Here is a 20,531-nt window from a genome sequence, read left to right as displayed (position 1 = left end):
ATCGTTTTTTAAATGTATATATCTATTTTTTTTATATACCTACAGGGGTCCTAAAATTCTATATCAAATAGATCAATTATCAATTTTATGACCATCTTTAAACAATTCCATATGTTAGCTTAGTAGATATTGCAATCTAAGGTCTTAGACCTACAGGGGTTAATGAATGTTGCATGTCTAGGGAGTTTGACTAGCCTGCTCCCCTGAGTGTTATTGGGTGGCTGTAGATGGGTTTGATTTGTACACTCTCCAGTTCGGTTCCAGCACGGCAGCCCAAGGATGATAAAGCATGGTGCTGGATGGAGTCAGGAGCCCTCAGGCAGTCCACCAAGGGATTTTAGTGTGTGTGTGAGCCTCTGTATCTCTGTCGTATGCATGTGAGGGAGAGAGAGCAAGGAAGAGCTATTGAGCGCATGCGCTACAATTTGACAATTTTACCATAATCCCTAAATCTTTATGAAAATAAATATTGGTATACAGAGGTGAGTGATTCCAGCAACATCATAGCACAGCACCTCCCAGACCCAACCAACTCGTAATCTCTCAATGTAACTGGGATCTTATGAGATCATGGATCGGATTGGGCCAGGTTTAATTGACACTAGTAATCTGATTTTGAGGATGTTGGGGGAGAACGCCGTGTGGATTAAACGTGTAGCAACAACACAGACACGGGATAAAGAGGCTGTTTGGCTGCAGAGGGGAGAAGGACAATGGGGCGTGTTTAGACGGAGCATGGCAGCTAATCCAGAATAGGCTCAGCCGGCTTGGGCACAGTAATATTGCGGCTCAGTCTGTAATGAATTGTGCTGTCATGGCACCGCTAAACGCAGTAATAAAGTCCACACAGGCAGTGCTCACTGTGATGTAATAAGATTGTAATAATGATAATAACTGTGAGTGGTCTGGATGGAGGTATCATATTGGAGGCTGGCTGGCTGCTGTCCTCGTCTGACGCGGAGAGTAGGGCTGGTTTGGGAAGAATATGAGAGGAATGGGAATTGTTCAGAGCCTGGTGCTAAAAAGTATTGCAATAATCACTCATTATCACTGCTATATAAACAAATGGGATATGCTGGCTTGTTTTAATGTCCCTACAGGCAAAGTATGATGATTGGATATTGCATGATGTGTATGTTGTGCTACTAGAGACAACACCAGCGATGATAATGATGAAAGGATGTTTTGCAATTGAGAGAATATGCAATGGGAGCAATTGGTTGGAAGATCATATTGATGCCAGACACAGTCTGTCAGTATTTGGCATCAATCACCCAGCAGTCTTTGTTTCCCTGTACTCAGTATTAGAGGCAGGGTTTGTGTCTGTCTGTCTCTCCCTGCATCTCCCCTGGAGTATAAACACTGGGACTGGAAACACTACAAACTATTTGTTCAGGGCAGGCAGTCAGACACCCTGCAGCTTGCTTCGCCATTTTTTCATCCAGGAGCATCGGTCTGGTGAAAGTGACATCTCCGTAAAAACCCAACTCCTCCATATCCCCCCTCTTTACCCCCCCCCCCTCCAACCCAGGACACATTTTTCCTCTCCTATCTTCCTCCAAACCATGCTCTAGTCTCTCCTTTTCATCTCCCTTGAATTTATTTTGCTTGACCATTTAAAATACACACAAATTGTACACCCCCCGGGAACAGATACATATACCAAACATGTTGAGGATCTGAACACAAAGTCAAAGACTTGTTTCCATTGTGGTCCTCTAGGCAAGGGCAGCAGGGCATAACAAGTGACATGGGCACTTTATATATATATATATATATATATTAAATATGGGGTCATCTGCAGCTATTTGTTGAGTGAGATGAGACTTTGCCAAGGTCCCTTGCTATATATATATATATATATATATATATATATATATATATATATATATAAAGGAAAATATACACACCTAGCAAATCACTCCACTAGCACAGGGTTGTTTACATGATTAACCAAGCCCTGCAGGAGTGTTTGAACCTATGACTGGCAGAAACGGCTTTAATCACAGGTGTTTGTTCCACTCTACCGCTGCCATATATAAAAACGTGTTTAATGAAAAATGAAAAGCTGAAATGTCATGAGTCAATAAGTATTCAACTCCTTTGTTATGGCAAGCCTAAATAAATTCAGGAGGAAACATTTGCTTAACAAGTCACATAATAAAATCATGTGCAAGAAAATCATTTCCTCATCCTGAAAATGTTTTGATTTTTTTTTAAAGTTACTAAGAGAATCCCCAGAGACTCGAGGGCAGACTTCATCCTAAAAGCGAACAAGGAAATAAAAGGAGACCTTCTGTTCTACACGGATTATCTTAATGCTTGGCACACAGCTCTCCACAAGACCAACAATGAACTTCAAATGTCAAGAAACAAAATAATGAGGCAAACCCGCAAATATAGCATTAATATTTTTAATAACTGCACTGTGATGGTTCAAGGTTCGGAGGCCAGTCTGGATCAATTTGTTCGCTACCTCGACCAAATCAAACCTATCGTTGCTGTCCACTACCTACAACAGCCTCCACTCCCTCTGTGCCCCAGTATGTAGTCCCCAGCATCCCTCTCCCTCCTTCGCCTGCAGCAGACACAGCCCTGAGCATGCCTTTCTCACACGTGACACCTGCAGTACCACAGCGTCTTACAGAGGAAAGGATCAGCCTGGTGCGTCAGCATAGGGATGAGATCTGGGAGCTGCAGTGTGCAATGAAAAATGTTTAAGTTTGCAGACTTAGAGAGGAACTGTCCGGCACAGTCAACACCAGCCACATGCAGGACCTGCAGAAGGAGCTACATGAGCGAGCGAAGGCAGGAATTTCTCAGCCACCACCATCCACTCTACAAATATTACCGCAAAAACCCAGGACCAAGCCAACAGCTGAATCGGAACCCACAAATCAGACTCTCCTTTAGACCTGCATCTGTTGTCCCTTCACAGAGACTGGAGAACAGCCAGGAACACTGCCGCCCCAATTCTCCCTAAACCCTGCCTCCCATGCTACCAGACCCGGCCCACCTTAGTACTGCTCCACCACTTCTCTCCCAGGAACTTCATGCAGATACACTGTGCTATGCCCAAGCCGTACGTTAAAGAGGCCCCACACAGAGTTTGGGGCATCGCCCACCGCACTGCCCTCCATACCACCCTCTTCAATTCCCCCTAAACCCTCCCATGCTACCAGACCCGGCCCACCTCAGTACAGCTCAACCCGGCCCGCCTCATCATAGCACAGCTCTACCAGACCCGGCCTATCACAGCTCTACCAGACCAGGCCCACCTCAACTCAGCCCAGCTCGACCACTTCCTTAGGGTCAGGCAAAACAAACACAAAACATCAGCCTACATATGCTGAGAGTTTGGAGCTTCGCCAGCCACATTGCCCTCCACACCACTCTTCTCAATTCCCCCCCACAACCTCCCTCAAAGGCTTGTTTTGATTACCCTCCCCACTCCCATCCCCAGGACAGGCCTGCAACGCTCCTACTCATCATGGCAGCCCCAACCCTGCTACAGGAGCCACACCAAAACCTCCTGTGCACACCAAGAACTGAGCATTGGCAACCACCCTGGTCCCTTACAGCAGCTCCACTCCTTTGGAAGGAACTTCACCCGGGTGGACTGAGCTCTGCCAAGACTGCTCTCCCAGTTCTCACCCCTGCATCCAGTGACTTGGGGGAGGTGTGTCAAATGATCAGTCTGCTCTACTCTTACGTGGTTGACAAGGGACCTTGGCAAAGTCTCATCTCACTCAACAAATAGCTGCAGATGACCCTACGCCTGTTCTCTGTTATGGGAATGAGCTTAATAACCCCTCTGACTTTAAATCCCGTAGGGGGCTTGGACTAATGCACCTAAATGTGCGAAGTATGATTAAAAAAAATGGACACAATTGACTTTTGGGTACAGGACTTGTGTTCTGACATTCTGGTTCTCCCGGACACGTGGTTCTGTCTCTGATAAAGACATCAGAGTAAATTATTATTACATATTTAGATGTGACAGATTACAGAAAGGGGTGCCAATATATGTAAAATCGAATTTCATGGCATCCCAATCTTTCAATATTTCTGTTCCCAAGAGTTTTGAGCTCCTGATTGAAGATGTCCATAAACCAGAATACACATATATTATTTATTTACTGCCATGGCAGATGCTATTGATGCTATATATGAGTGTTCAACACCTTTTCTGTCGTCGGAGTTGGTCATTTGAGGGGGTTTGAATCTGAATTGGCTATCCCAGGCCTCCGATCAATTTAAGAGTATATGCATTGATTTTAATGGGACTCAATTGATCTCAAAACCCACACGGATAATGACTGCCTCACCTGGTTCACCAACTACTTCTCAGACAGAGTTCAATGTGTCAAATCGGAGGGCCTGTTGTCCGGGCCTCTGGCAGTCTCTATGGGGGTGCCACAGAGTTCAATTCTCATGTCGAATCTTTTCTCTGTATACATCAATGATGTCGCTCTTGCTGCTGGTGATTCTCTGATCCACCTCTACGCAGACGACACCATTCTGTATACTTCTGGCCCTTCTTTAGACACTGTGTTAACAAACCTCCAGACGAGCTTCAATGCCATACAACTCTCCTTCCGTGACCTCCAACTGCTCTTAAACGCAAGTAAAACTAAGTGCATGCTCTTCAACCGATCGCTGCCCGCATCTGCCGCCCGTCCAGCATCACTACTCTGGACGGTTCTGACTTAGAATATTTGAGCAACTACAAATACCAAGGTGTCTGGTTAAACTGTAAACTCTCCTTCCAGACTCACATCCAATCCAAAATTAAATCTAGAATTGGCTTCCTATTTCGCAACAAAGCATCCTTCACTCATGCTGCCAAACATACCCTCGTAAAACTGACTATCCTGCCGATCCTTGACTTCGGCGATGTCATTTACAAAATAGCCTCCAAAACTCTACTCAGCAAATTGGTTGCAGTCTATCACAGTGCCATCCATTGTCACCAAAACCTTTTATCACCTTTTATCTATTATGTTATTAACTGTATGTTTGTTTATTCCATGTGTAACTCGGTGTTGTTGTTTGTGTCGCACTGCTTTGCTTTTTCTTGGCCAGGTCGCAGTTGTAAATGAGAACTTGTTCTAGCCTACCTGGTTAAATAAAGGTGAAATAAAAAATAAAATGTGAAAAACCCTGTTGATTGAATTACTTGATTGATTTAATTCGTACTAATAACCCCCATAAATATTTGTCTAGTGGAGTATTTGGATATGATCTCAGTGATCATTGTCCCATAGTATGTATTAGAGATACAAAAGAGCAAAATACCTATCCTTGTTTAATTAAGATACATTTTTAAATGTTTTTTTCCGCTCCAGGATTTTTACATGACATGTTCTACTCTGAAAATCTCTCCAAATGTATTCCTCTGGCAGATACACACACCCTTTTAAACAATTCAGGGTCAAAGATGGATCGAACCCTTGGTTTTCTTCAGAATTATCTGAGCTCATTCGGAGGAGAAATCAGGCCTGGGCCAAAGCAAGGAAAACTGACTCTAGTGGACTGTCAATCTTTCAGACAATTGAGAAACAGATGTACTAAGAAAGCTAAACAGATGTATTAAGAAAGCTAAATCAAGCTACCTTTGAAGCTCTGACTCTGCTGGTGGTACTTCAACATTTGGGAAAACAGTAAAATGCACTGAAGTGTACAAATTCTTCTTCCCTGCAAGTTCTGACTCTGGCATTATAACTTAGATGGAATGGGATAAGTGATGCTTTTAATCATACTTTGATCTCTGCAGGCATTTCATTTCAGAGAAACGGTGGTGTAGTTGTGTAACGGTTTTGACTTGAGGTTATTATTTATAGGGGTGCCAGGTAGGTTGTGCCTACCAGAGAAAACATTGGTTTCTCCTTTTGGTTTGGGAGGGAATGGGTCCCACACCAATACAAAGGACTTATGTAAAAGTCCGGATGGAAATAAACTTTTCATAAACCCTTAAAACATTGGAAAGAACTTCAAAAACAACTGTATTATTTTGCGTGGGTTGTATTACCAACAAATTATTACAAACACATATAATAATATAACACAATGAGTTCTGGTTCATCCACAAATGTCCTGTACCTTGGGCCTAAAAAGAGTCCAGCCCGGTAAAGGAGTTCAGGGAACTCAAGGGACCTTTGTCACGCAATGTTTGTCCGTTCATTCAAGTGTAACGTAAACCCAGGATTAATTATACAATCAATAACAATTATTTTACCACAGAACTTTAAAGCATATCAACTCTTACTAAGTCCTCAACTACAACTAACTACATAAATCATCACAGTATACATCACATCAAAACAAATTAAATACCGTATACAAAAAGGTTGTAGTCAGACAAGCCAATCCGCCAACTGAGAAAGGCCACGAAGATCGGAGAGGTGTAGTCCAACTCTATTAGGCTACAAAACACAAGTTTAAAGGCAACAAAACAGACGGAATAGAGAAGCTTGGGAACTGAGGGTTGAACACATCCTCAGTCACGTCTCCATCACAACCCCACTTCTGCACAGCTGATGCTGGCTATTTAATTGGGAATTAAAGGGAAAGCGCCCTATTGGAAAGAGAAGCACTGAGACGGTTCAGAAAAATTCAGGGCCGTCACAGTTGACCCTGGTCAGTCAATCGACTGCTCGTTTCTCTGCCAGCCTCTAGCTAACTCGATGGTTAACCTATCAACTTCTAGTGAATCTTTGTTTGCATTTCAACTATTTACTCTGTGATGTGCTAGATGGCGTGCTTAAGATTTATGTTTTAAAAAATCACTGGAGCTGATATGCTTGATCCATTTTTGCTGCAGCTCTCTGCCCCACTGATTGCTGAATCATTAACCCATATTTTAACCTGATATGTGGTACTATCCCCAAGGTTTGGAAGAGGTCTCATGTACTCCGCCTTTACAAATTTGGTGACCCTTGTGACCTACACTACCGTTCAAAAGTTTGGGGTCACTTAGTAATGTCCTTGTTTTTGAAAGAAAAGCACATTTTTTGTCCATTAAAATAACATAAAATTGATCAGAAATACAGTGTAAACATGGTTAATGTTGTAAATGACTATTGTAGCAGGAAATGTCTGATTATTTTCATGGAATATCTACATAGGCGTACAGAGGCCCATTATCAGCAACCCTCATTCCTGTGTTCCAATGGCACGTTGTGTTAGCTAATCCAAGTTTAGAATTTTAAACGGCTAATTGATCATTAGAAAACCCTTTTGCAATTATGTTAGCACAGCTGAAAACTGTTGTCCTGATTGAAGAAGCAAAAAAACTGGCCTTCTTTAGACTAGTTGAGTATCTGGAGCATCAGCATTTGTGGGTTCGATTACAGGATCAAAATGGCCAGAAACAAAGACCTTTCTCCTGAAACTCGTCAGTCTATTCTTGTTCTGAGAAATGAAGGCTATTCCATGCGAGAAATTGCCAAGAAACTGAAGATCTCGTACAACGCTGTGTACTACTCCTTTCACAGAACAGCTCAAACTGGCTCTAACCAGAATAGAAAGAGGAGTGGGATGCTCCGGTGCACAACTGAACAAGGGGACAAGTGCATTAGAGTGTCTAGTTTGAGAAAGAGACACCTCACAAGTTCTCAACTGGCAGCTTCATTAAATAGTACCCGCAAAACACCAGTCTCAACTTCAACAGTGAAGAGGCGACTCCAGGATGCTGGCCTTCTAGGCAGAGTTCCTCTGTCCAGTGTCTGTGTTCTTTTGCCATTCTTATTTTGTTGTCTTTATTGGCCAGTCTGAGATATGGCTTTTTCTTTGCAACTTATTTTTTCAACTAAAAAACAAGGACATTTCTAAGTGATACCAAACTTTTGAATGGTAGTGTATATACTTACTTCCCCCTTCTAAACTTTCTGCATGTAACTGGTTAAAAAATTACTTGAAAGATTGAACTTAATGTATTTCTACTTATGATGTTAAATCAGGTTTCCTGGATATTACAAAAGGTGTCCCGCCAGGGTTGATTCTGGGTCCAGTACTTTTTAGTGTTTACATTAACAATATCGACTTATAAATTAAGATGACGATACTGTTGTGTATGCTATTGCCCCCACGGTTGACCAGGCTCTATCTGAACTACAGTCTGCCTTCATTGTATTACAGAAAAACTTTATTGACCTTAAATTAGTACTGAATGCAGGTCAAACTAAGTATATGTTGTTCTCTAGAGTCTGATTTAAGCATATGTACTTTGGATGGTATCCATATTGATTGTGTCCGTGCCTACAAATATCTGGGCATCTGGATAGATGAAAAGCTGTCTTTTAAAAAGCATATTGTTGAGTTAGTTAATTAAGAAGCTGAGAATAAAAATGGGCTTCTTCTATAGAAATAGGTCCTGCCTTTTGCTAAATAGTAGAAAGCAGATAATTCAGTTGATGTTTCTATCGGCCCTAGATTTTGGCGACATCATATATACCATGTTTTTCTTTTTGCTTGGATTTTGTATTTACCTTTTGATGTATGTATTTTCTGTTTTATGTAGTTCAGGACTCATCTGAAAAAAGAGACCATTGTCTCAGTATGACTCCCTGATAAAATAAAGGTTAAATAAAAAAGAAGATGCATAGACTCACTCTGTGCAATAGTAGTGTTTTTTGAATGACTACCTCATCATTGTACCCCACACATACAATTATCTGTAAGGTCCTGCAGTTGAGCAGTACATGTCAAATACAGATTCAACCACAAAGACAATGCCTTGCAAAGTGTGGTACAAAAAATAACTTTAGGTGCAGAATACATATTGCGATCTTGGGGGCTAATCCAACACATCACTGAGTACCACTCCATATTTTCAACCATGGTGGTGGCTGCATCATGATAGGGGTAGGCTTGTCATTGGTGAGGACCAAGTCATTTTTTAAAGATTAAAAGAAACGGAATAGTTAATTTTGCGCAGGCAAAATCCTAGAGGAAAAGCTGGTTCAGTCTGCTTTCCAATGGACACTGAAAGATATATTCACCTTTCAGCAGGACAATAACATGAAACAAATATACACTGGAGTTGCTTACCAAGATGACATTGAATGTTCCTGAGTGTCCGAGTTACAGTTTTGACTTAAATCAGCATGAAAATCTATGACAAGACCTGGAAATGGCTGTCTAGCAATGATCAACAACCAACTTGACAAAGCTTGAAGAATTAAAAAAAATAATAATGTGCAAATATTGTACAATCCAGGTGTACAAAGCTCTTAGAGACTTACCCAGAAAAACTCACAACTGTAATCGCTCCTAAAGGTGATTCTAACATGTAAGGGGTGTGAATAGTTATTTACATTAGTTTTCTGCATTTCATTTTCAATAATTTTGCAAACATTTCTAAAAACATGTTTTCACTTCCACTTGTCATTATGGTTTATTATACAACGGGTGGGTCTAATCTTGAATGCTGATTGGTTAAAACCACATTGCAGCCGGTATCTATTCCACAAGTTACCACCGGCTAAATCTATGACGTTAAAATCTGACTGCACAATCCACTGGCTCATCAGCCCAACCAAGCAATTTATAAACTTGATCTCCGCTATAAAAAGCATCTAGACATTATCTTACATTTCTTTTAGACTAACATTTAGTTTTCAACAGCGGAGATTTGTATAAATCTTGCTGTTTGTCTCTCCAACATTTGCAATATTGTATCAATAATCAAATTTGATCACCAGCTGTCCCATAGTAATGAACGTGTCGGGATGAGACTAACAGCATTTCTCAGCCAGTCGAAACCATGAATCAGCTGGCATCATTTTTATGGATATATATATATATATATATATATATATATATATATATATATATAAATGTAATTGAAAAAAGGTCAAACGAAACAAAGTGCAGCTAGTTTGCAGTCTTTCCAGCTTCAGTTTGAAGTGATTGTGTTAGCTGGGTTGTTGGCTAGCTCCTCTGAACAACAGTGTCCTGACAAGTGAGCACATTGTCTTGTGCCTCATTAGCTCATTGTTATCGATGTATCCAAATAAATGTCACTAGAAAACAGCTTAAACAAAAGCAAAAGTGTCTATTTTGCTATTATTCTGGCTTTGCTTTTTGACATGACTGTAAGTTAGCCATAGTTGGCTAGCTAGCAAGAAAAGGATAAGAACGTTTCCAGCCAGTATGACAATGCAACATTTAGAACGAATGACTGGGTTGCATCAATAGGTACAGAACAACAACACTGAACCACTTGGTTACATCTCTAGCAACCGAACCAATAGAACAAACGACCAGCCGGCTTGGGTAGCAACCTTAGATTAGTGTTGGGGACTATATCTTGTGGAAGGATGAAGTAGTATGACTAAATTCATCAAAATAACATTTTTAATTGAAATATGTAATGAATATGTTGTTTACTGAATATGTTGTTTAACCCATTGTATAAAAGTATGAAAGTGATAATGTCCTTGAAGCCGGCTTCTCAGACATTATCACTTAATTGTGTGTTGATGAGTGAAAAAAAAAGTTGTTTTAATCCATTTTTGATTCAGGATGTAACCTAACAAAATGTGGAAGAAGTCAAGGCGTATGAATACTTTCTGAAGGCACTGTAAGCTTTCGGTTTCATTAATTTATTGTCACCTGGGCCCACCAGTGTAAGTTCAAAACTTCTTGCCGTACACTGTACTGCATGATTGTACACATGGATTGGATTGTGGGTTTACTAACGCGTTAGTTCTAGTTTGTTGACTATAACGTTAATATGGTGATAAAGTATGCTGTGTAGCCATTAGTGGTTACGGTATGAAGGTTTGGCTTGGAGGCTTTTGCGCCTGGTCACATACAGCTGTTGTGTTGTGCACACCAGCGAAAGGAAAATGTGAGAGGAGGAGAGCACGTAGATGCGAGAAGAAATTATAAGAACGAAAGTGAACTGTGTTTGTGGGTGATCACGGTTATATTATTTTCTCAGATTCTGTTGCAAAACGTTTCTTTAATGGAAACCTACCTGTTTAGGGGAGGGACCTACCTGCATTTGTCCAATAGAAACTCTTGTTTTAGTTGCAAAATGTTCCATTAATGATTACACCCCAGATCAGCTAGATCCAGGCAAGAGTGTGCAGGGCGGTATTGAATGTGTCACTGTCTTATCTTCATTACTCCAATTTGTCTCTAGACCTGTGCACCTACGTTATACATTTTCATTTGTAGGCTAGGTTGTAGCTCTCTACCTTACTCTTGTCTTTGTGTGAGACCCTAAATAAATGACAGGAACAAACTGATTTCATGTCATTGATATATAACAGGAAGAGGAGGGACCCTAAAACACTCCCTTGTGGCACTCCACAGCTGACAAGGTGCCATTGACATCAACCCTCTTGATACCTTCCTGACTGATATGACTTGAGCTACTCTACTGCCATGCTGCTAAAACCTAGGGTGCTTAGCTTGTAGAGTCGTATCTGGTGGTCTACTGCAGTGGTTCCCAAACTGTGGGACGTGTGGTGTCCCTCCACCCCCCCCCCAATAAAAAAAACACACATATACATGGCACACATGTATTTGGGGAGTTTTTCCCATTCTTCTCTGCAGATCCTCTCAAGCTCTGTCAGGTTGGATGGGGAGCATTGCTGCATAGCTATTTTCGAGTTCAAGTCTGGACTCTGGCTGGGCCACTCAAGGACATTCAGAGACTTATCCCGAAGCCACCCCTGCATTGTCTCGGCTGTGTGCTTGGGGTTGTTGTCCTGTTGGAAGGTGAACCTTCGCCACCAATCTGAGGTCCTGAGCGCTCTGGAACTTGTTTTCATCAAGGATCTCTCTGTACTTTGCTCTGTACATATTTCCCTCGATCCTGACTAGTCTCCCAGTCCTTGCCTCTGAAAAACATCCCCACAGCATGATGCTGCCACCACCATGCTTCACCGTAGGGATGGTGCCAGGTTCTCAAGCTGGATCACTTGGCATTCAGGCCAAATAGTTCAATCTTGGTTTCCATCAGGCCAGAGAATCTTATTTTTCATTGTCTGAGAGTCCTTTAGGTGCCTTTTGACAAACCCCAAGTGTGCTTTCATGTGCCTTTTACTGAGTAGTGGCCTCCGTCTGGCCAATCTACCATAAAGCTCCTTCTGGAAGATACTCCCACCTCCACAGAGGAACTCTGTATCTCAGTCAGAGAGACCATCGGGTCCTTGGTCACCTCTCTGACCAAGGCCCTTCTCCCCCGATTGCACAGTTTGGATGGGCGGCCAGCTCTAGGAAGAATCTTGGTGGTTCCAAACTTTTTCCATTTAAGAATGATGGAGTTCACTGGGTTCTTGGCTACCTTCAATGCTGCAGACATGTTTTGGTACCCTTCCCCAGATCATGGCTTGGTTTTTGCTCTGACATGCACTATCAACTGTGGGACCTTTTATATAGACAGGTGTTTGCCTTTCCAAATCATGTCCAATCAATATAATTTACTACAGGTAGACTCCAATCAAGTTGTAGAATACCCCAAAGTGAAAACAGGTTTTTAGAAATGTTTCCAAATGTATTAAGAATAAAAAACAGAAATGCCTTATTTACATAAGTATTCAGACCCTTTTCTATGAGACTCAAAATTGAGTTCAAGTGCACCCTTTCCGTTGATCAACCCTGAGATGTTTCTACAACTTTATTGGAGTACACCTGTGGTAAATTCAGAATGGGACCAAACAAATAAGAATATAATATGTTCCTAAACCCTTCTACATTAATGTGGATGCTGCCATGATTACGGATAGTCCTGAATGAATCGTGAGTAATTTTAAAGTTATAGATGTACAAATATCATACCCCCAAGACATGCTAAGCGCTCACCATTAGAATAACAGGGGAGGTTAGCGGTTAATATTTAAGTGATAATGCCCGAGAAGCCGGTGTTTGGACGATATATTGGCCCATGCCAATTTATCCTCCAAACACCCGCTTCTCAGGCATTATCACTTTTATACAACGGGTTACAAACATATTCAAATAATGATTGATTTATTTTAATTACAATTTTTATTTTGATTAATTATATAGTCCCGATACAAATCTAGGGTTGTTACCCAAGTCGGCTGGTCGTTCGTTCTATCGGTTCGGTTGTGTTGGTCAATTTCTGATCAGGTCTATATAGTTATCAAACATACATTAGTAATGGAAAGGAAACACAGACTCTTTGTTTAAGTATTAAAAATGATCCTTTTCTAATACAATTGTAGGCAGACGTTGGTACAGAGTACAATATATGATAGCTCTCCCCAGGTTCTGCAAATGTTTAAGACATCCTGTAACTCATATAGCCTCTCCCAGCCCTCCTTGCGTGCGTTTCCCTGGCAACAACATTTTAATAAATCTAACCTCCCCCTGACAGCAGCAACCATCTTGTCAGCAATTAAAAGCTCAGAAGTGGGTTTGACCGAAACTTGACCTTCCATCACAAGTATAGGGTCATAACAAGGTGAACGAGTTCAAGCATCTTCTGACAGGTGGCTGTTTTTATCAGGCCTGCGGCAGCCTTGTGTTCTCAGGGACCCAGTTGTATTCTCAGAACCTCAGATAGCCAGGTGGGGCCCAGACAGGAGGAGTATGAACGTAGGCGGTTTTCACCTTCTGATAGTGTCTGAAGGGCACAACACTCAAAACAGGTGTTAACACACACACACACACACACAGCGGTCTCAGGACCTTACAGTTTATCATAACACAATTTATTAACCCTTTAAAAGGTATGATGCGTTCGTTTAACCCCTTCAGTTGCAAGAGATGCAACCCAGTTGTTAGGTCTTTTTGTTCTGTATCTATGGACGTGACCCAGTGGTTCGTTCTAAATGTTCCATTGCCATACTCGCTGGCAATGTTCTTATCCATTGCTTGCTAGCTAGCCAACTACGGCAAACTTACAGTCACCTCAAAAAGTGCAGCCAGAATAACAGCAAAGTAGCTGAATTTGCATTTGTTTAGTTGTTTTCTAGTGACATTAATTTCATACATCCTGAACAATGAGCTAATGAGGTACGAATTTGCCTGGCATAGAAAATGTGCTCACTTGTAAGGACACTGTTTTTCAGAGGAGCTAGCCAACAGCACAGCTAACACAATCACTTCAAACTGAAGCTGGAAAGACTGCAAACTAGCTGCACTTTCTTTCGTTTTACCTTTATTCAATGACATTTCTTTGTATATATCCATAAAAATTATGCCAGCTGATTCATGATTTAGACTGGCTGAGAAACGCTGCCTGTCTCGTCCTGACACGTTCATTACTATGGGACAGCTGGAGATTGAATTTGAACATTGAAACAATGTTGCAAATGTCGGAGAGACAGACAGCAAAGTTGATACAAATCTCCGCTGTTGAAAACTAAATGTTATTCTAAAAGATATGTGAGAAGGTCTAGATGCTTTTTATAGCGGAGATCAAATTTATAAATTGCTTGGCTGGGCTGATGAGACAGTGGATTGCACAGTCAGATGGAACAGAGTAAATAGGCATTTTAACGTCATAGATTTAGCCGGTGGTAACTTGTGGAATAGTCACCGGCTGGAATGCGGTTTTAACCAATCAGCATTCAGGTTTAGACCCCCCCATTGTATAATTGTGCATATGTAACTTTCTCACTCATTGTTATTCATTATTCATTCAGGACTATCCATAATCATGGTATCATCCACATTAATTTAGAAGTGTTTAGAAACATGTTCAATTATTAAAGTGGAACTGAAATCGTTTTAACAACTTTGCAGTAATGAAACAAACAGCTCATGGTACAAAATCAACTTTATAAAAGGTTTTAAAAATAGGTTATTTTTGACTCAACATTCCATGATGTACAGTAAGGCATTTTTGGCAGAATAGGGGGATGCAGTTCAATGCATGATTAATAGAATTCACCAATAGATTCCTTGGCAGTCCAAAAAATATGGCTCAATATTATATGAATCAATATTTCGGACAAAAATTGACAAATGTAGCTAAGGCTGTGAAGGCTAGCGTATGTATTTATGTAGCAAGCTAAAAACACTAAGCCTAATGTTAGCTAGATAGCTAGCTAGCTGCTTAGAGGATGTCATGTCATTGCAGGTGTGGGTGAGACTGAATCTTTCCCCTCATAACGTTTTTTTGATGGCTACACAGCTAGAGATGCAGGTGTCATTTGGTTAGCTAGCAAGAAATGTGAATCGCTTTGCTAACTAGCTAGCAGGCTATACTGAACTCGGAATGACTGTTATCCAGTTAACATATCTCTCGCATTCGCAAATTCACTATTGCGCTCTACTCACTATTGAGCTCTATAAAAATATAAATGCAACATGCAATAATTTTAAAGAATCAATTAGGCCCTAATCTATGGATTTCACATGACTAGGCAGGGGTGCAGCCATGGATGGGCCTGGGAGGGCATAGACCTGGGGAGCCAAGGCCTGCCAATCAGAATGAGTTTTTCCCCACAAAGTGCTTTATTACAGGCAGTTTCATCAGTTGTCCGGGTGGCTGGTCTCAGACGATCCCGCAGGTGAAGAAGCCAGATGTGAGGTCCTGGGCTGGCATGGTTACACGTGGTCTGCAGTTGAGGCCGGTTGAACGTAATGCAAAATTCTCTAAAACGACATTGGAGGTTGCTTATAGTAGAGAAATAGTAGAGAAATGAACATTGAATTCTCAGGCAACAGCTCTGGTGGACATTCCTGCAGTCAGCATGGCAATTGCACGTACCCTCAAAATTTGAGACATCTGTGGCAATGTGTTGTGTGACAAAACTGCACATTTTAGAGTGGCCTTTTATTGTCCCCAGCACAAGGTGCACATGTGTAATGATCATGCTGTTTAATCAGCTTTTTGAAATCTTGGCAAATGAGAAATGCTCAATGTGTGCACAAAATTTGAGAGAAATAGCTTTTTGTGCATATGGAACATTTCTGGGATCTTTTATTTTAGCTCATGAAACATGGGACCAACACTTTACATGTTGCCTTTATATTTTTGTTCAGTATATTTCCCAATCATTCTAAGAATTTATGAAAATGTGAAAATTACCATTTCTGTGTGTTTGCTTGTCAGAACATTTTAAGAAAAAGTTACATTCTTCGTGGGGGTGTCAGAGGAAAGCCCATAAAATTGTCAGAGACTCCAGTAACCCAAGTTATAAATTGTTTTCTCTGCTATCGCACGACAAGCGGTACCGGAGCGCCAAGTCTAGGACCAAAAGGCTCCTCAATAGTTTCTACCCCCAAGCCATAAGACTGCTGAACAATTCATAAAATCGCCACCGGACAATTTAGATTGACCCCCCCCCTCTTCCTTTTGTACACTCGCTGCTTGTTTGTTACCTATGCATAGTCACTTCGCCCCCACCTACATGTACAGATTACCACAAATAGCCTGTACCCCTGCACACAAGGGCTTGTAAGTAAGTAAAGTCTACAGTCGTTGTATTCGGCGCATGTGACAAATACCATTTTATTTGATGCTCAGATTTGAATGAGATTTCATGTTGCTAAAAAGCTGTCAGTTACACTTAAAGTGTTTATAGAAAAATATGATATTCTTATTTACAATAAAAATGACACAATACATTGTTACACCATTCATTTCTATTGTGCATTTTGTGTCTGGGCAACCGAAAGACAAGCAACTCCCAGAATTCCAAACATTTCGTTAATGCTCATTACTAGATGAACAATGGTGATGATGTCACACAAACAATCAAGTCAATGTGTTCTCCGAATTAACAAAACATACGTAGCGCTCCTGGGGAGATGGATAATCAGAATGAATCTCACTCTTAATGTCACATTACTAAAGTAGCAGATGCTCATTGAGAATGTTTCAACATCGAGTTGCATCTCTCCTACATCTGTGCTACACATCTGGAAGCATATGTTGCCCTTTACAGGGCCTCACACAGAGGCGTCACTGTGCTGTCACGTTACAATGAGAACACACACATCATCGTGACAACTACAGTATGTGCGTCATTCTCTGGGAATGGTTTGCTCCTCTTTCAGGGTTGGGTAAACATGGTTTTTCCCACGTCATATCCATCAAGAAATCTGAAAGCTAGCGTAGCTCGAATTGATTTGACTGCACTGTGATCATCAACTGCATGGGATAGGAGGGTTGGAGCAATGTTTTCACATCCCTTCCATCAAGACACACGAAAGCTAGCGCCATTGATTTGGCTGCACTGTGATCATCACATCAGTAGAACTGAATGGGCACCGCTGCAGAGGTATCTACAGATAGAAGATACGTGGTAGTGAACGGGGCTGTCTCCCAGGGCTGTGTGTGTTCATGGCTGTAAGTCTATTCTACACAGTTGTCCTTCTCTATCACAACTTCCCTGACCAGCCATGCAGAATCCTTTCCCTGGGCTCACCCACAGGCTTGTTCAGGGGCCTGTAGGGGCCCGTGACCTCTGCTGCCCTGTGTGCTGAGCACTAATAGGCCCAGTCAGGGGAGAGAAGAGCAGGGGAAATTTGAGGGATGGAGGGCTGTGACCAGAGGCTGATCTAGATCTCTTACAGATATGTAACAGTGTGACAGGGAGAGACGACCACTCAGAACATCACCAGTCAGTTTAATGGAGCCTGAACCGAGAGAGGCAGAGGCAGGGCAGGGAAGGAGAGGGAGAGAAAATAGGGCTGGAGAGGAAGCTGAAGAGAGGGAGAGAGAAAAAGAGGGCAAAAGAGAGAGAGAGCGTGAGGATCTGTATGTGGAAAGATGGGGAGAGAGTGTGAGAGGGAAAGGAAAAGAGAGAGAACTGGTTGCAAGTACAACTGCAATTCTCCGATTTCGTAATGGCAATGTGTAAACGACAGGACCTTTGTCTGTCCAGAGGGGTTACGATTACATAGAAGGGCATGTTCTCAGGGTCAAAGTGTCTCATTGGACATATCACCATCACCATCCTCATCACTGAGGCTATAATGGTAACTGAGACTAGCTCTGACTCTTAGCCCCTGAGCCTTTACACCATATTCAAACATTTACCACTTGACAGGACAACTTACTATCTTCACTGAACCAATCAAAACTACTCGTCAAATGCCTTACTGGATTAAACCAGTCCTGCTTAGAGAAATCCATATATACCCAACTAAATCTTTACACACTATCCATATTCAGTGAGCTGCATAAGTTGACACAATGCTTGTTGTTTTGGCTCTGTACTCCAGTGCTTTGGATTTGAAATGATACAATGACTATGAAGCTGCAGACGGTCAGCTATAATGTTCATGTATTTTCATCCATATAGGGTGAACCGTTTTCTCTTGTACGTTGTTTGTCTACACGGTATGTGAAAGATGATACCATGTCTGTTTTGTCTGACCCTGATGTCTTTCCCTCTCTCTCTTTCTCTCCCTCTCAATTCAATTCAAGGTGCTTTATTGGCATGGGAAACTTAACATTGGCAAAGCAAGTGAAGTAGATAATAAACAAAAGTGAAATAAACTATCATAATGTACAGTAGACATTTACACTCCCAGAAGTTCCAAAATAATAAAGACATTTTGAATGTCATTATGTCTATATACAGTGTTGTAACGATGTGCGAGTTAAAGTACAAAAAGGAAAATAAATAAACATAAATATGGGTTGTATTTACAAGGGTGTTTGTTCTTCACTGGTTGCCCTCTTCTTGTGGCCACTTGTCTCAACTTGTCTCTTCTCTCTCTCTCACTCTCTCTCTCTCTCTCCTCTCCATTACTTCCCCCAACTGTCTCTCTTTCTCTCTCCATCTCTTCTCTCTCTCTGAATTCAGTTCAAATAACTTTATTGTAATGCAGATTATGCCAAAGCATTGAGTACAATTGCATAGTCATGTACATTGTTTCTAAACAATTAATACATTCTCTCTCTCTGTCTCATTTAGGATCTGAAGAAGGTGCTGTCTTTCCCCCCGTACCCTGGGGAGTTTCTGCACCCGGTCGTGTATGCCTGTACGGCCGTCATGTTGCTCTGCCTCTTCGCCTCCATCATCACTTATATCGTGCACCACAGGTAAAAACCCTCGGGAAACTGTGTTTGCGCGTGCGTGTGTGTGTGTGTGGGTATAGGTCTGTGTTCAGAGGATTTGAAGTGAGTTCTCACCTTTAGTTGACTAACTAAGCTTAGTAAAAACCATACACATCCAGATCATGTACCCATCCAACACACCACACGCCACCTCTCCTACTTTTGAGGGTTTGTTTTTATTTTCCTCCATCATGCTTCTGAGCTGTGAGTCAGCCGCTGTGGGCCTGCATGAAGCTCTGCAGTCTGTCTGACTCAGACATCTGAAGCGAACGATTTGTGTGTGTGTGTGGGTTGGGGGGGGGGGATGTGTGTGTGCGTGCGAGCCAAACACTTCCAATAACCCACTACCACTTGCCTCAAAGAGATGGCTCAATCTGATTTCTATAAGATCCAGACCACATCTGTCACCTCTCTCCGTAGGTCTTTCGAACCCTGAGGGCTGTGCTGTCTTTCAGTTCATCTAGTCGTCCTCTACTGATGATCCAGTGTGGTCTCCAGGCAACCTGGATAGCTTGTTATTTTTTGGGGCCCTCATTTTCCCTTTGTTAGGCACTCACTAGATCACGAACAATGGAGTTAGTGACTGAAACTTAATGTGATCAATCATTCAGTCCTTTTATACTTTCACTATGCTGAGCATAAAAGACCCCCCCAAAAAAGTTATTCAATGTCTCTGAAATGACAGATTAATTAAATTATACATTCTTTATACTACTTTTGGTTCTGAAGGAAAGCAGATGAATAGATAGACTGTAATGGAGCATGAAGATGTATGAACACATTTTACGGTTGGCATCGGTATGAGGCAACTCTAAGAAAGAGAGAGAAAGAGACATTGACAGGATGAAGGGCTGTAGGGATAGAGGGATTATGAAAACCCCGGTTAACTGTAGTCTGGGAGGAGTGACGGTGTCAGTGGCTCCATGATTTCAGTCAGGAGACACTTGTTGTCCGTGGAAACAAGTGGTCGTCTCACAGCTGCAGCAGGAGTACAACACTGCAACCGCTTTGCCTCCCTCCATCCCCAAAGCCGTGTCTTCCTTGCAGTAGAAATGCTCTAAGGACCACATTCGGGAATTGAGACCCGTGCACACCAGTCTCCCATTAATATCAATGAATGATTTATGTGAAAGTCTGAGTTGTGCAGGCAGATCTCAAATCGGAATAACGTCCTAAATATGTTGAAAATAACTTCACTTTCTGACATAACGTGTATTCCAAGACAAGGGAGTGTGTAATGTAGCATCACTGAATAGTGATGCTGGTGAGCTTACACAAGTGCTAATTCCACTGGGGCTAAATTCACCCTTCAAAACATTCCCTCCTTCTTGGCCAAGGAGAACTAGTAAGGGGTCCTTTTGCCATACATGTAGAAGTAATTTCACCGCTTCACTGATTTTCACAACGTTAGTGTATTTCAAGCAAAGGGAGTGTTTATACTGAATAGCGATGCTGGTGAGCCTATTATCAAGGTCACATTCCATTCGAACTCCAAGTTCACCCTTCAGAACATTCCTTCCCCTTCGGC

At 41.7% G+C, this 20,531-nt stretch overlaps 1 protein-coding gene across 2 annotated transcripts in view; it reads left to right on the top strand.

Annotated features, from left to right (window-relative positions):
* LOC139381422 (adhesion G protein-coupled receptor A3-like) overlaps positions 1-20,531 on the top strand; it is a 261,482-nt gene that overhangs the window by 199,738 nt on the left and 41,213 nt on the right. For both annotated transcript variants that reach the window (XM_071124932.1, XM_071124931.1), the window contains exon 15: positions 18,861-18,988. In XM_071124932.1, the coding sequence (XP_070981033.1) occupies positions 18,861-18,988 (128 nt within the window). The remainder of the gene's footprint in view (positions 1-18,860; positions 18,989-20,531) is intronic.

The sequence above is a fragment of the Oncorhynchus clarkii genome, chromosome 23 (genome assembly GCF_045791955.1).
Source record: "Oncorhynchus clarkii lewisi isolate Uvic-CL-2024 chromosome 23, UVic_Ocla_1.0, whole genome shotgun sequence".
NCBI lineage: Eukaryota > Metazoa > Chordata > Actinopteri > Salmoniformes > Salmonidae > Oncorhynchus > Oncorhynchus clarkii.
This window is presented reverse-complemented; position numbering and strand designations above follow the sequence as displayed.